The sequence below is a fragment of the Odocoileus virginianus genome, chromosome 29 (assembly GCF_023699985.2).
Source record: "Odocoileus virginianus isolate 20LAN1187 ecotype Illinois chromosome 29, Ovbor_1.2, whole genome shotgun sequence".
Classification (NCBI taxonomy): Eukaryota; Metazoa; Chordata; class Mammalia; order Artiodactyla; family Cervidae; genus Odocoileus; species Odocoileus virginianus.
In genome coordinates, this window is record NC_069702.1 from 22,954,262 (window position 1) to 22,967,865 (window position 13,604).

At 40.0% G+C, this 13,604-nt stretch overlaps 1 protein-coding gene across 1 annotated transcript in view; it reads right to left on the reverse strand.

The window, feature by feature from the left end:
- The window catches only part of FRAS1 (Fraser extracellular matrix complex subunit 1), a 505,552-nt gene that overhangs the window by 155,502 nt on the left and 336,446 nt on the right, over positions 1–13,604 (reverse strand). Inside the window, 4 exon segments of the mRNA XM_070458257.1 lie at positions 585–911; positions 4,871–4,955; positions 8,577–8,847; positions 12,171–12,311. Of these exon segments, the coding sequence (XP_070314358.1) occupies positions 585–911; positions 4,871–4,955; positions 8,577–8,847; positions 12,171–12,311 (824 nt within the window).

A 13,604-nucleotide genomic window follows, 5' to 3' on the forward strand; every position in this document is an offset into this window, starting at 1 on the left:
TGGCATGGGGATGACTTAAGCTGAGAACCACTGCTCTTTACTGGGCACCTACCCTCTAGGCCAAGGATTCCTATGATTACTAAAAGAGAGAGTTTCCTCATCCTGTTTCAGCTAGGCTAACAGATGGCTGAACTCATCTTTTTTTGATTCATTACAATAAGCTGACTATAATAAGCTTCATATCACATGAACTATTTTAAAAGAGCAGATAAGAACAGGGATATACTTGATGCTTATGATCATGCTCAGGAAGGAAGTGAAAAAAATCAGTGGACAGTGAGGTATCTTCATGGCAGCAAGTGAACACAAAGGTTCAGAAGTGTCCCTTTTGCAGAGAACATGGGGACACTTCTTTTGGACCAAGGGTGCTCCAAACAAAATATACACCATCCCCCTGAGCCTGAGTAATGTGTTCTTGTAATCTTTGAATGTCCTAAAAGAACCTCCATAATAGGTGCTTAATAAATGTTTGAATACATAAATAACTACCTGCATCTTAAATTTATAAACATTGCAAAACAACATCACTGATACAACTTTACATCTAGGTGCAAGGAAACTGTAGCTTTAGGAATGAGGCCTACCTTGGGCACGGTCCTCACGTGAAACAGTATATTTTGGAAGGAATGTCCATCGTTGGCCTGCAAGACTGTGATGTCGGAAGTGCTATCCGAGCCATCATGAAGATACTGGAGAAGGCCCCTAGAGAGCTCGTCCAGACGAAACTGATAGATAGGGGCCGTGGAGGACTGGAGCGTTTGGAGCAACTGGCCATGAACTGGAGGATCGAGCACTTCGACCACCACATCCTGTGGGTTGTCGTCATCTCTGATGTCAAGCAGCTGGGTGGTGATGGTTCCCCTCTCTCCTCTGTTGATATGGAGGACCTCATTCCTCAGAACATAGGGGGCCTGTGGAGTTGAAAGGAAGAGGCACTATTAGCAGGAAAACAGAGGACATTCCAGGGGACCAGAAGTCAGTAGTGTGTAGCCTGATTGCTCTTTCTGAGCTTTTTAAGGAAATCTAGATGCTCCTGCCAAATGTCAAACTCTTGCATAGTCAAAGCATTTGTCAAAGGTGCAGTCAATCATAGTAAGCACTGCAAAGGAGGTTACTTCACACCTCTGGTTCTGAAGATTTCTCAAGCCACTGTCTTGATTAACACAATATCCCCTGCATTGTAACTGAGATCAGTGTTAGGGAACTCAGTTGCTTCATTCAAGAGACTATAATTCAAACAGATACATGTACCCCTATGTTTATAACAGCACTTCTCACAATAGCCCAAATATGGAAACAACCTAAATGACCACCAACAAATGAATGGGTAAAGAAGATGTGTACATAAAAGGTAGAGAAAGACAAATATCATACAATACTACTTACATGTGGAATCTAAAATACTGCACAAATGAACCTATCTAGAAAAGACTCACAGACATAGAGATCTGACTTGTGGTTGCCAAGAGAAGGGGTAAGGGGAGGGATGGACTAGGAATTTGGAGTTAGTACATGCAAATTATTACATTTAGAATGGATGAATAATAAGGTCTTACTGTTTACCTCAGGGAACTATATACAATCTCCCAGGAAAAACCATAATGGAAGAGAAATTTTTAAAAAGAATGTGACCATGCAAGTGTGCTTAATCTTGTCCAATTCTTTGCAACCCCACGGACTGTAGCCCACTAGTCTCCTCTCGTCCATGAGATTTTCCAGGCAAGAATACTGGAGTGGGTTGCCATTTCCTTCTCCAAGGGATCTTCCCAACCCAGGGATCGAACTCATGTCTTCTGTGTCTCCTGCATTGATAGGCAGGTTCTTTACCTGTTTAGCCACTTGGGAAGCTCAAAAAGAACGTATATATGTGTAAAATTGAATCACTTTTCTGAGCAGAGATTTGCACCACATTGTAAATCAATTATTCTTCAATAAAAAAAAGAGAGAAAGGAAGACTAGCAAGAGGTATGGAATTTTGGCATTTGTGTTGGGAATCGTGTATTTCACTCCAGGCTATGTTGCAGCACGCTGACTTGAAGTAAGATACTTCACTGTGAATTCCTGCCATTCTGGTCTTTCTCAGTAATTTTCTTTAAGCCGTCACATCCATATCTTGAAGGGACCCATCCCAACTCAGGTTATAAAGCTTGATAAGATCATGATCTGTGTAAGGCAACCACCTGGCTAATCCATGTGGCAAATTTTAATGTGTTTTCCTTAAGATTATCAGGTTTCCCCCCACCAACTTCAGTAAGCAGATAAAATGTTCTTTCAAGAGATAAAACTTAATTAACCACAATAGAAAAAAAAAAAAAAAAAAAACAGAAAAAACTCACACACACACAAAAAAAGGCGAGAAGCCAAAGAAAACATTATCTTAGTTTTTTATATCATTTGAAATTGAACCATATAGGACTTTTTCAGCACGCTGCCTTCTTGACTCCAAACAGCTTTCTTTTAAAAATACACTCCCTGGCCTCCTGCAAATTTCAATATCTATTAAAATAATTTCTAACTAATGCATCTCTATAATAATCACATAATATGAAATGAAAAGATAGCTACTCCTCAGGAATCCTGAGTGAGATTTCAAAAGCTGCAATCTTATACATGGGAATGAATGGCCCCTCAGAGTCTGAAAGAGGAGAGGTCAAAGGTGATGTCAAAAATCTATAAATGAAAAAGATTAAATTAACTCACATAAGAAAATTTCAAGGAGGTTCAAAATCATCTTGAAATATCACAGAAATGTAAAGAAACAAAAATAAGTTAAAATTAGTTTCTAAAATTCCATTTTTAAAGAGTTAAAATGACAAAAGTTTCTCATGGAATAAATAAAAAGATGTCTTTACTGTCTACTCAATTGGTTTGGGGAACGCAAACAAAGAACAGAGAACCACGGCAACTCAGCATCTCAGATTACGAAGTCACTTACCAAAACCTACCCAAGTCTTTTATTCACCTAATTAGAGTAACTATATTAGCACAAACAAAAAGAACAAAACAGAACATCTGAGCTTAAATACTGAGAAACATCTAAGTCAGTAAATCCTGAGACTTGGTAGCACTTTGACCCATGTTTACAGAGATCACATTTTTGTTCAATTAAAACAAAATTCACGATCTTAGCCCAACCTGGAGGTCAAATTAATTTAAGATTAATTTCTAATCATTTCGCAACTTCAGTCATCACTGAAGTGAGAATGCCATCAAGAATCGCTGAGTTGGGCTGTGAATACCATTTGGCAGCCACTTCTGGTTCAAGTCTATGATCTTTTTACTTTTGAACCAAAAACATAAAAATAACAGTAAATCCATGGCTAATTCATTTAAATGTATGACAAGAACCACTGCAATGATGTAAAGTAATTAGCCTCCAACTAATAAAAATAAATGGAAAAAAAATAAATAAAAACAATGATCTCATATATCCTTCCTTGATCCTACCGAGATCTACTATTTAGGCAGTTCGAGTTCCCCCGTGCTGATACCCCAGTCTCTCGCTGTTCACAACGTCAGAATATGTTGATCTTGCTCCTCTCTTTGCACATTTCAGCTGTTTAATTCTCCAAGCCCTGGGACTCAGAGCACATAAGTACAACTTAACAGAGATGAGCGATGAGACCAGATGTGCCATCACACTGAATTTTATAGTATCTACCAGGATTTCCTCTGACTTATGTTAGCCTGATGACCACACTGGAGCCTCATTTAAGAAGATCCTTAATAAGGCTTAATAAAGTTCCCAGGGCTTCTCTGGTGGCTCAGCTGGTAAAGAATTGGCCTGCAATGCAGGAGATCCTAGTTTGATTCCTGGGTCGGGAAGATCCCCTGGAGAAAGGATAGGCTACCCACTCCAGAGTTCTTGGGCTTCCCTGGTGGCGCAGACAGTAAAGAATCCACCTGCAACGCAGGAGACGTGGGTTCGATCCCTATTGTTGAGAAGATCCCCTAGAAGAGGGCATGGCAACACACTCCAGTATTCTTGCCTGAAGAATCCCATGGACAGAGGAGCCTGGAGGGTTACAGTCCATGTGACTGCAAAGAGTTGGACACGATTGAGCGACTAAGTACGAGGTTCTCTAATTCCTGCAAACTGAGTTAAATGCAGTTCGGCTACATGATAGTCAAAAGAGGCCAACATAATTTCATATCCTGGGGAGAGAAATATTTAGACAAAACTAACTTATCCACCTAGGGATAGGAAAGTCTTAACAACTGGTACAGCTTCAAATCATTGTGAAGGGGGTGGTATCAGATTCAGTATAGAAAAGTAAGGTACAGTTTAATGGTCAAGAACACAGATTGCATAATCAGATTCACTGGGCACAGATCTTGGCTCTCTGTTAGCTACATCACCATAGATAAGTTACTGGACCTCCCTGGGGCTTAGTTTTCTGGCCTGTGAATTGGAGCTTATAATACCTTACAGGGTTAGCATGAGAATTACATGAACAATAGAAGAAGAGCATTATATGTGTAGTAGTAATTATTGTTGCTGTTACAACCCACAAGTACTAAAAAAATTACTCCAGTGGCATTTCAAGAGGAAACTAAGGAACAATTAATTCAGCTCAATCATTTTTGCTAAAACTACAGAAAATCTGAACTTGTACTTGAGAATGAGTTGTTCTTGCAGTTTAGTCACTAAGTTGTGTGTGACTCTTTTGCAACCCCAGGCTCCTCTGTCCATGTAATTTCCCAGGCAAAAATACTGGAGTGGGTTACCATTTCCTTCTCCAGGGGATATTCCCAACCCAGGGATCGAACCTCCACCTCCTGCATTGGCAGGCAGATTCTTTACCACTAAGCAACCTGGGAAGCCCATCAGTAGGCATGTGAAATTATTAGCTGTATGGCATTTTCTTACCTGTGTTGAAAACGCTTGTATATTGATCAGCTGTGGCTCAGAGAAGAACTGCTGGTCACTAATTTTCAGAGAAAAGTAACCTTTCCTGAAAGAAGCCGCCAAGAAAAGAATGGGACAATATAATCATTAAATTGGTCTTTAGAAAGACAAGGGTTAAAAATATTTTCAGGTTATGTGCATATATGAATTTGGATCAAACTACTACAATAATATACTAGTCATGCCATAACTAGAAAGGAGCCCATAAAGATTAACATAGTGAGATGCAGGTAAAAGCACTGTATATTCTTCTATCTCATTATAATAATGTTTCTTTTTCTTTTTTTTTGGATTTTTTATAAGTAGAATATATAAAAGGTTGAAAAATCAGTTGTTAGGCCAACACCGGTTAGTGATATATTAAAGGTTAACGATCAAGCTGGAGAATGGAAAGGAATCTTTCACAGTCTTTGACTAGTTCTCAGTGACTCCCTCTTCCCTGTGAATTCTCTTTCCAACCGCTGCCCAATTCACATGAGTGGACCGCGTTAACAATTTTGCAGTGTTTATATTACATGACTCTATGCCCACCCCTCCCTCTAGCCACATGCATATTCACTGTGGCCTGGACTAGGGAAGAATGACTGACTCCAGCTTCCCTGGAAATCTGGAACTGGCCTGAGAGCCTCATTTGACTAAGGCGGAACCACAGTCTACCATGTTGATGAGAAAGTGGAGCAAGTTGGTCTCTAGGAGACAGGTGAATGTAGCCTTCCAGCAAAGCAATTGAGATGAGAGGAGAACTGAGTCCTGCTTCCCATTTCCCATTCTAACTCCTGGGCTTGCTCTAGAAGCCCAATGGTCCCTGATGTGTCTGAGATCTGAGCCATACCTGCAATGTTATAACAAGTCTTAAAATTTTGCTTAATCTAGTTCAAGTTGACTCTCATTACTTGTAATCAAAGAATCCTAATTAATAGAATAAAATAAGACTCACTCTCTGCTGCGGTTTTTATTTCCTGTAAAAGAGTGAGTGTTGTTTTAGCAGCTTCAAAGACTACTAGGAGGAAAGGTAGGAGTTACCCACCTTCAAAGCCAAAGCAAGTTCAGAACTCACTTTGTGCTGGTAAGATGTATGATTAACACATTATGGGAGTTTTGAATTCTGGCCTACTATAGGAACTATTGTTTTAAAGGTTCTTTAAAAGGCATTCAGGGAACTGACTACTGAAACATGAAAGAATGTGGATGGATCTCAAAAGTATTATGGCAAAAGCCAGAACCAAGAGATTATATACTGTATGAGTCCATTCACATGACATTTCAGAAAGGGCAAGACAATAAGAATGAAAAACAGACCAATATTTGCCAGGGACGGTGGGGAAGTGAGTGCTTGTAAAAATGAGGTAGGGACAGGGTGAAAAGACTGTTTCATATCTTGCTTGAGGTTTCAAGACTGCAAGACTATATATGTAATTTGTTAACACACATAGAACAGTATAGTTTAAAATGAGGGATTTTATTAGATGCAAATTATACCTCAATAAATCAGATTTTTTTAAAAAAAGGAATTCTTGTCTTCCTTCTCATTCCACCCTTCCTTTCATTTTTGGTTCCATTCAAATCCTATCCCTCTCCCCTCCTACCTCCAGACTTCAAGAGAATACAGGTGACAAAGCAGCTGAATGCAGAGAGAAAGGGTGGCTACCTGCAACCTACTGGGGGAAAATGATTTTGGTGGCCCTTAGATTCTAATAACTGTGTTCAGCCTCTCGGCAATGCCAGCTAATCAGGGTCACTAGGACTATATTTCCAAGTCATTTCACACTCCACAGAGGAATTCCAGCCCAAAGGAAGCCAATCCTAAAGAATCCTAGTGGGCATGTTCATGGGAAAAACAACCACAAGACCATGCGGCAGGTAGACCCTTTAGCTTCTGTATCATCCAGAGACTTAGATAATTTCCTTTTAATGTGAGTTCCCACTAACCTTGTTTTACTATTCCTCTCATTCTTTCTTTTAAAAAATTTTTTAGATAAGAAATCCAATGTTAAAATGGGTCAGTTCAGTTCAGTTCAGTCGCTCAGTCGTGTCCGACTCTTTGCGACCCCATGAATCTCAGCACACCAGGCCTCCCTGTCCATCACCAGTTAAAATGGGTACTAAAAAGTAAAAAGAATACTGAAAGAAATCTCTGTAAAATAGTTGCCACTCTTTGCCCTGTTTAAGGGTGCAAAGCTGACCCTGGAAAGAAATCTATGGTAAGGGATTAAAGAGATCAAACAGATGAGAGGCTTAACTTTGGTTGTCTATGGATTTTTATATACTTCACACACTTTTCACAGGTGATTCTGAGACATATGACTACAGGTATTGAGCTGTGCATGTGTGTCTGTGTATGTGTGATGCAAACACTGAAGAACTATACTTGAAGGAAAATGAATGCAGAAGACAGAACTCAAAGGGATTCTACGGCATCAGACACCAGAGTTTTAAGCACCATCTCTGGAGCAATACTTTCCTATAACAATGAACTTTTGCCCCCAGAGGATGGAAGCACATCTGTTATACTACTAAGTACTACTAAGGAGGCAGAAATCATTGAGTTTGAAGGCATGGGGTGTGGAATCAGAGAGCCATAGGTTGGAGCCTCAGCTCTGTACTTATATGCTGTGAGGCCTGGACAAGATTACATGTATGCTCAGGGCCTCAGTTTTCCCATCTGTAGCCTGGGAACATAAATATACCTAATTCACATCAAGCGCACCACACAACGGGGCGGGGGGGTCATGGTGAGCAAATGCTAGTTGTCCTTACATCTGTAAGATGGGTCTTTTGAGGTTACCAACATCACTGGCTCTGAACTGCAACAGGAAACATATGATCTACTTTTCTCCCCACTTGTCCAGATCTTAAAACACTTTTAAAAATTCTCAAATTTAGTGGTGATAGTAGAAAATCTTCACTGCTTCCTTTATCACTGTTCCATGGGGTTCAAGTCCTTATCGACATATAGAGTCCACTTTGAAATAGGCTATACTAGTGGAGCAGAGCAGGGAAAAGGATAATCCAAGAGGCTAATCTTTGGGGTGCATTCCCTGATTTCTAGTTAGGAGATTTGCTCTGCTAATTATACGGCTTGATTTGCTCGGGTAAGAGTTAACACTCAGCTGCATTCCTGAAGCATATGTCAGCTGGGGTGGGGGAAGACAGCCAGAACTGTGTTAGGCATCAGAAGAAAACTGGATCAGGCTTTAAAATTCACCACAATTAGTCCCAGAAAGTGGATAATAACAAGTTAACCATGACTCCTCATTTCCTTCCAACTCTGAAATTCTAGGAACCATACAACGCCTTAAAAAGCATGCACCCCATCCTCTAGCCATGCCCTCCCCTCTGGCAGAGAACCCTGATGCTGAAGTAGCAGCTGCATCTGGGTATAGAAGTGATTTGTTCCTCCCGGGCCAAAAAAACTGGGTAATTGTACTAGGAACTTTCCCGTCACATCAGAGAATTACCCACAATTATGTGATAAAATGAAAATGCCTCTAACAGAAGCACTCTCTCTGAGCAATTACAGCGAAATGATGACAGGCAGCTGAAAGCGGCGCTTGCAGAGTATCGATCTCCCCCAGAAGAGGAGGGAGCGCTCTGAGGGGCAGAGGGCAGGGAGCGCAGAGAACTGATGGGGAGGAGACAGGAGGAAAACAGCAGAATGCTGGCTCACCTGGGCTTTTCTCTGCTGTGCACAAAACGCACTTTTTTCTCCTTCACATCTTTCCAACTGAAGTGGCCAGCCTTGTCGAGCTGAACCTCTTTTCCATTCCTTGAGAGCACGAGCTGACCATTGGTGGGGGTGCTCACCACATGGAACAGTAGGTCTTCGACCCTGCCACCCTGCTCTTGAACATTCAGGAGGAAAAAATCCAGAGGCTTCATTGAACCAATTGCAAGGGTGAGGGAACCATTCACGTGAAGACTAGGGGTGTGTATTTTGCCTGGAAAACATACGAATCCAAAGGTCAGGCATGGTACAGTCACTAATTAGGTTATTATTTTTTTTTAAAGAAATATACGTGTAATATTCATTCAGAACTACAAAGATGGGGCTTCCCTGGTGGCTCAGTGGTAAAGAATCCACCTGTAATGCAGGAGACACAGGAGATGTGGGTTTGTTGGTTCAATCCCTAGGTCGGGAAGATCACCAAGAGAAGGGAATGGCTACCCACACCAGTATTCTTGCCTGGAGAATTCCATGGACAGAGGAGCCTGGCAAGCTATAGCCCATGGGGTTGCAAAGAGTCAGACATGACAGAAGGGTAATGTTGATTCAGAACTACAAAGATGAAACTCTAGACTACTATATTCCGTAAGCCTCCTTCTAACCAGTGGTTCTCATCCTAGATGTGCATGAGAATAACATAGAGTGTCAGTGTTAAATGATAAAACTCCTAGAAGAATATACAGGAGAAAATCTTTGTGATCTTAAATTAGGCAATGCTTTCTTACATATGACACAAAAAGCACAAGTGACAGAAGAAAAAAATACATACAGCTGACATCATTAATACTAAAAACATTTGTGCTTCAAAGAACATTAGCAGGAAAATGAAAGAGAATCCACAGAATAGGAGAAAACATTTGCAAATCACATATCTGAAAAGGGATTTGTATCTCCTTTGTATCCAGGATATACATAAAGAATTCTTACAACTCAATAAATGACAAATAAACCAATTTTAAAATAGGTAATGAACAGACATTTCTCCTAAGAAGATATATGGAAGGTCAATAAATAAGCACATGAAAAGGTACTCAACATTATCAGTCATCAGGGAAATTTGAATTAAAATCACAAGATATAATCATCTCACACCCATTTTAGGAAGCAGAATGAAGTGTTCCTGAGGGTGTAGAGAAACTAGAAATCTCATATATTGCTGGTGGAATGGAAAATGGCAAGCCACTTGGGAAGACAGTCTGGTGATTCCTCAAGTAATTAAACACAGAGCTACCACATGATCCAGCAATTCTGCTCCTAGGCATATACCCAAGAGTACTGAAAGCATAGAAAGTGAAAGTGAAAGTCGCTTAGTCATGTCTGACTCTTTGCGACCCCATGGATTATACACACAGTCCATGGAATTCTCCAGGTCAGAATACTGGTAGCCTTTTCCTTTCCCAGCAGATCTTCCCAACCCAGGGATTGAATCTAGGTCTCCTGCATTGCAGGCAGATTCTTTACCAGCTGAGCCACAAGGGAAGCCCAAGAATACTGGAGAGGGTAGCCTATCCCTACTCTAATAGATCTTCCTGACCCAGGAATCAAACCAGGGTCTCCTGCATTGCAGGCAGATTCTTTACCAGCTGAGCTTTCAGTGAAGCCCGTTGAAAGTATATGCCCATACAAAAACTGTAACACCAATGTTCATAACAGTGTTATTCACAAAAAACAAAAGTGGGAACAACTGAAACAATCAAGCATCAATTGAATGAATAAACAAAATATGGTATGTGCATATAACGGAGTATTATTCAAGCATAAAAAGAAATGAGGTACTGATATGTGTTCTAACAGAGAGGAACCTTGAAAATAATATGCCAGGTGAAAGAAGCCAGATGTAAAAGGCCACATATTGTATGCTTCCATTTATGTGAACTATTTAGGGTAGGCAATTCCATAGAGCCAGAAAGCACTGTGGTTTCTGTGTTTAGCAGGAGCAAAGGCAATGGGTCAGTAGAGAGAGATTACTAATGGTTACTGGATTTCTTTTTAGTATGATTAAAATGACCTAGAATTAGATTGTGATGATGGTTATGTAGCACTGTGGATATACTAAAACCTCATTATATGTTTTCAAGGGTAAGTTCTATGGTATGTGAATTATATCTCAATAATAACAATAAAAAATTATAGAGATTTTTTAAAAACAATATTGATACTTAGGCTCTACCACCAGAGATTCTAACTTAGATGTTCTGGGGTGGGGCCTTGGTCATTTTATAAGCTCCACAGATAATCCTAATTGGTTGCCACATTGGAGAACACAGTCTTCTCTTAACACATCTGTCATATCTGACCATCAGATCCACCAAGGGCAAGAGGAGAGGCAAGTGCCGGATACCATTTGCAGGAACCGCACCAGTTAACCTTCAGTGAAGTAGGATTATCGGTGGCTTACATTCAGAATTCAAGTGAAATATACACACGTTGCTTTAAAAACTTACGATCTCTGTCTACAGGAAACATATGATGGATGAGTTAGGATTTCTGACCTTGATGTGGAATTCATCCTGTCTCCTGCAAGTTGTTTTGCTGGAGCTTTAATTGGCAGAGCTTCTTTTTATAAGTAGGACAGACAGGGCAGTTTAGGAATGCCAAGTTTCAGGGGAACTACTTCTAATGTAAGATTACTCTAACGAAAGTCGAATTCATTTGCACAAGTTGACTTGTATTACATCCCAAGTGGGGTAAGCTGACTCTCAAGTTCTTAGGGCTTCAGAAGGATCCCAATAAAATAAGCCAAAGATAATTTTTCCCATGGGAAGTCTTAATATCATAGGAGGTCGGAAATACAGCGATGAAAAATATCATTGGTGATAAAACATGATTCATGTTATTGATGAAGGACACTCAAAAGCCAAGAAATGCTCAGAACTCCCAATCTTCATTCACCTGTAAAAATTTGGGGGCCCAAAATTAAGCCTGAATTTAAATTTCATTCTCTTTGTTGTTTAAGGTAAAACGTCCACTGATGTGTTAGACAAGACTAGTTCCATTTCTTTGACATGTTACCTAATTCTTAATGGTACACAGAGAAGCTTGAAATCCATCTACTTCCAATATGTGAACCTAATGGGGCAGGCTCCTGATTAGGCACCATTCACTAATTATTTATCATTTATTTATCATTTATCTCCAGTGTGCACAAAGAATACATCATTGCACCTGGCCATAATTAGTTCTACATGTTGATAAAAATATACTAAATTACATCTATTAATATAAACATATATATACAATGTTCTATAACATGGCTGTAGTTCAGGGACATAAATAAGTTTTATGTCAAATTTATGATCTGACAGTTGTGACTTTTAAAGTGCAGATGACTTCTTTTTCCCTTCCAAAGATCTGAGAAGTTGAATTCTCCCAATTTTTCATTGTCTCTAAATAAGTCCCTTACAGCAGCACCTAGGGTTTTCCCAGAATAGGAAGCCTGCATTTTACATCACATGGGCCAACTGTATCTGCAAAGTCAGCCTCTACATGAAGAAATTACACGTGATTTCACCAGACCATTGTGGGAGAAGCACTTACCAGCACATGTCTCATTAGAAGAGTGGGCAGAGAAGCCAGGAACACAGTTGGAGAGACAAAGACCGCTCTTCAGAAAGAAGCCCTGGTCACAGAGGTCACACCAGTCTCTGTGGCTGCACCGCAAGCACCCCTTAGGGCAGGCTATCAAAGACAGGACACATCAAATCAGGCAGGACGAAGGCACAGGCACTCAGCAAGGGCCACCAGTGACAAAGAAATGAGGAGTGAAAGCACAGCAACATATGACCCCTAGCTGTAGCAGAAGAGAGTTCTGAATTGCCTATAGAATTTCATAGACAGCTGGTCTACCCCAACAAGGCCGTGAACAGGGAGGAGCACCTTTGCTTTACACACTATGACCTGAACATGTTGCACATAAATGGATTGTTTAAAAAGTTAACCATACTGAATTGTAAGGGAGGCAGTTTCTAGGGATTAAGAGCATAAATCCTGTTGGGGTATCATTCCTCTCTTCTACTACTTAACAGCTGTTGAATTTGGGCAAGTTGTTTTAACAGCCTGTGCTGTAATAATTTTCTCATCTTCAAAATGGAGATAAATAGCACCTAATGCACTGGTGTTGGTTGGATTACAGGTGCTCTACATAATGAGAAGTGACCAGAATAGTAATGGGCACACGAAAGAACTCAAAAGTACCACTATCATGGCTTTTCTTATTTTTATTATTTTAAATATATGGGGAAAGCAAGCTTTTTAAAAAGACCATAGATTATTTCTTTGAATCAAGTCAATTATCTTCTATAAATCAAGTGTTTACTGCTTATTATTCTGCTTCCTCAGCTGAGCTGTTAGAAAGAGGTGGCACAGGATAGTTTTAAAAGTCTTGAATCAGAAAATCTGAGTTTAATATCTGATTTTATGTTGTGTTGGTTAATTCTTAAGCCTTTTTTTTTTTCCACTTGTAAAACAAGATTCATAGTGTCTGCCATATTTTACCAACTGATTGTGAATGTTAAATGAGATAATGCTAATGAAGGAAATTTGGGAAAACATAAAATGCCAGGCCTGGGTAAAGGCATTATCATTAAATATCAATTGTCCTTTAAAGTATGGGCTTCCCAGGAGGCTCATGGTAAAGAATCCATCTGCAAATGCAGGAGACACAGGTTTGATACCTGCGTTGGAAAGATTCTCTGGAGAAGGAAATGGCAAGCCACTCCGTATTCTTGTCTGGAGAACCCGATAGACAGAGAAGCCTGGTGAGCTACAGTCCACGGGGTCACAAACAGTCAGACACAACTTAGGGACTGAACAATAACAACACGGTACCAAGTTTTGATAGAAATGATGAGAACAAACTGAGGAAGCTCTTGTGAATAACTTAATGGACAAGGAGATTAAGACTTTGGGTTTAACTTCAGTTTAATATAAAAGTTCAACATATCTCACTAAAATGTTCCCCAAATTTCTATT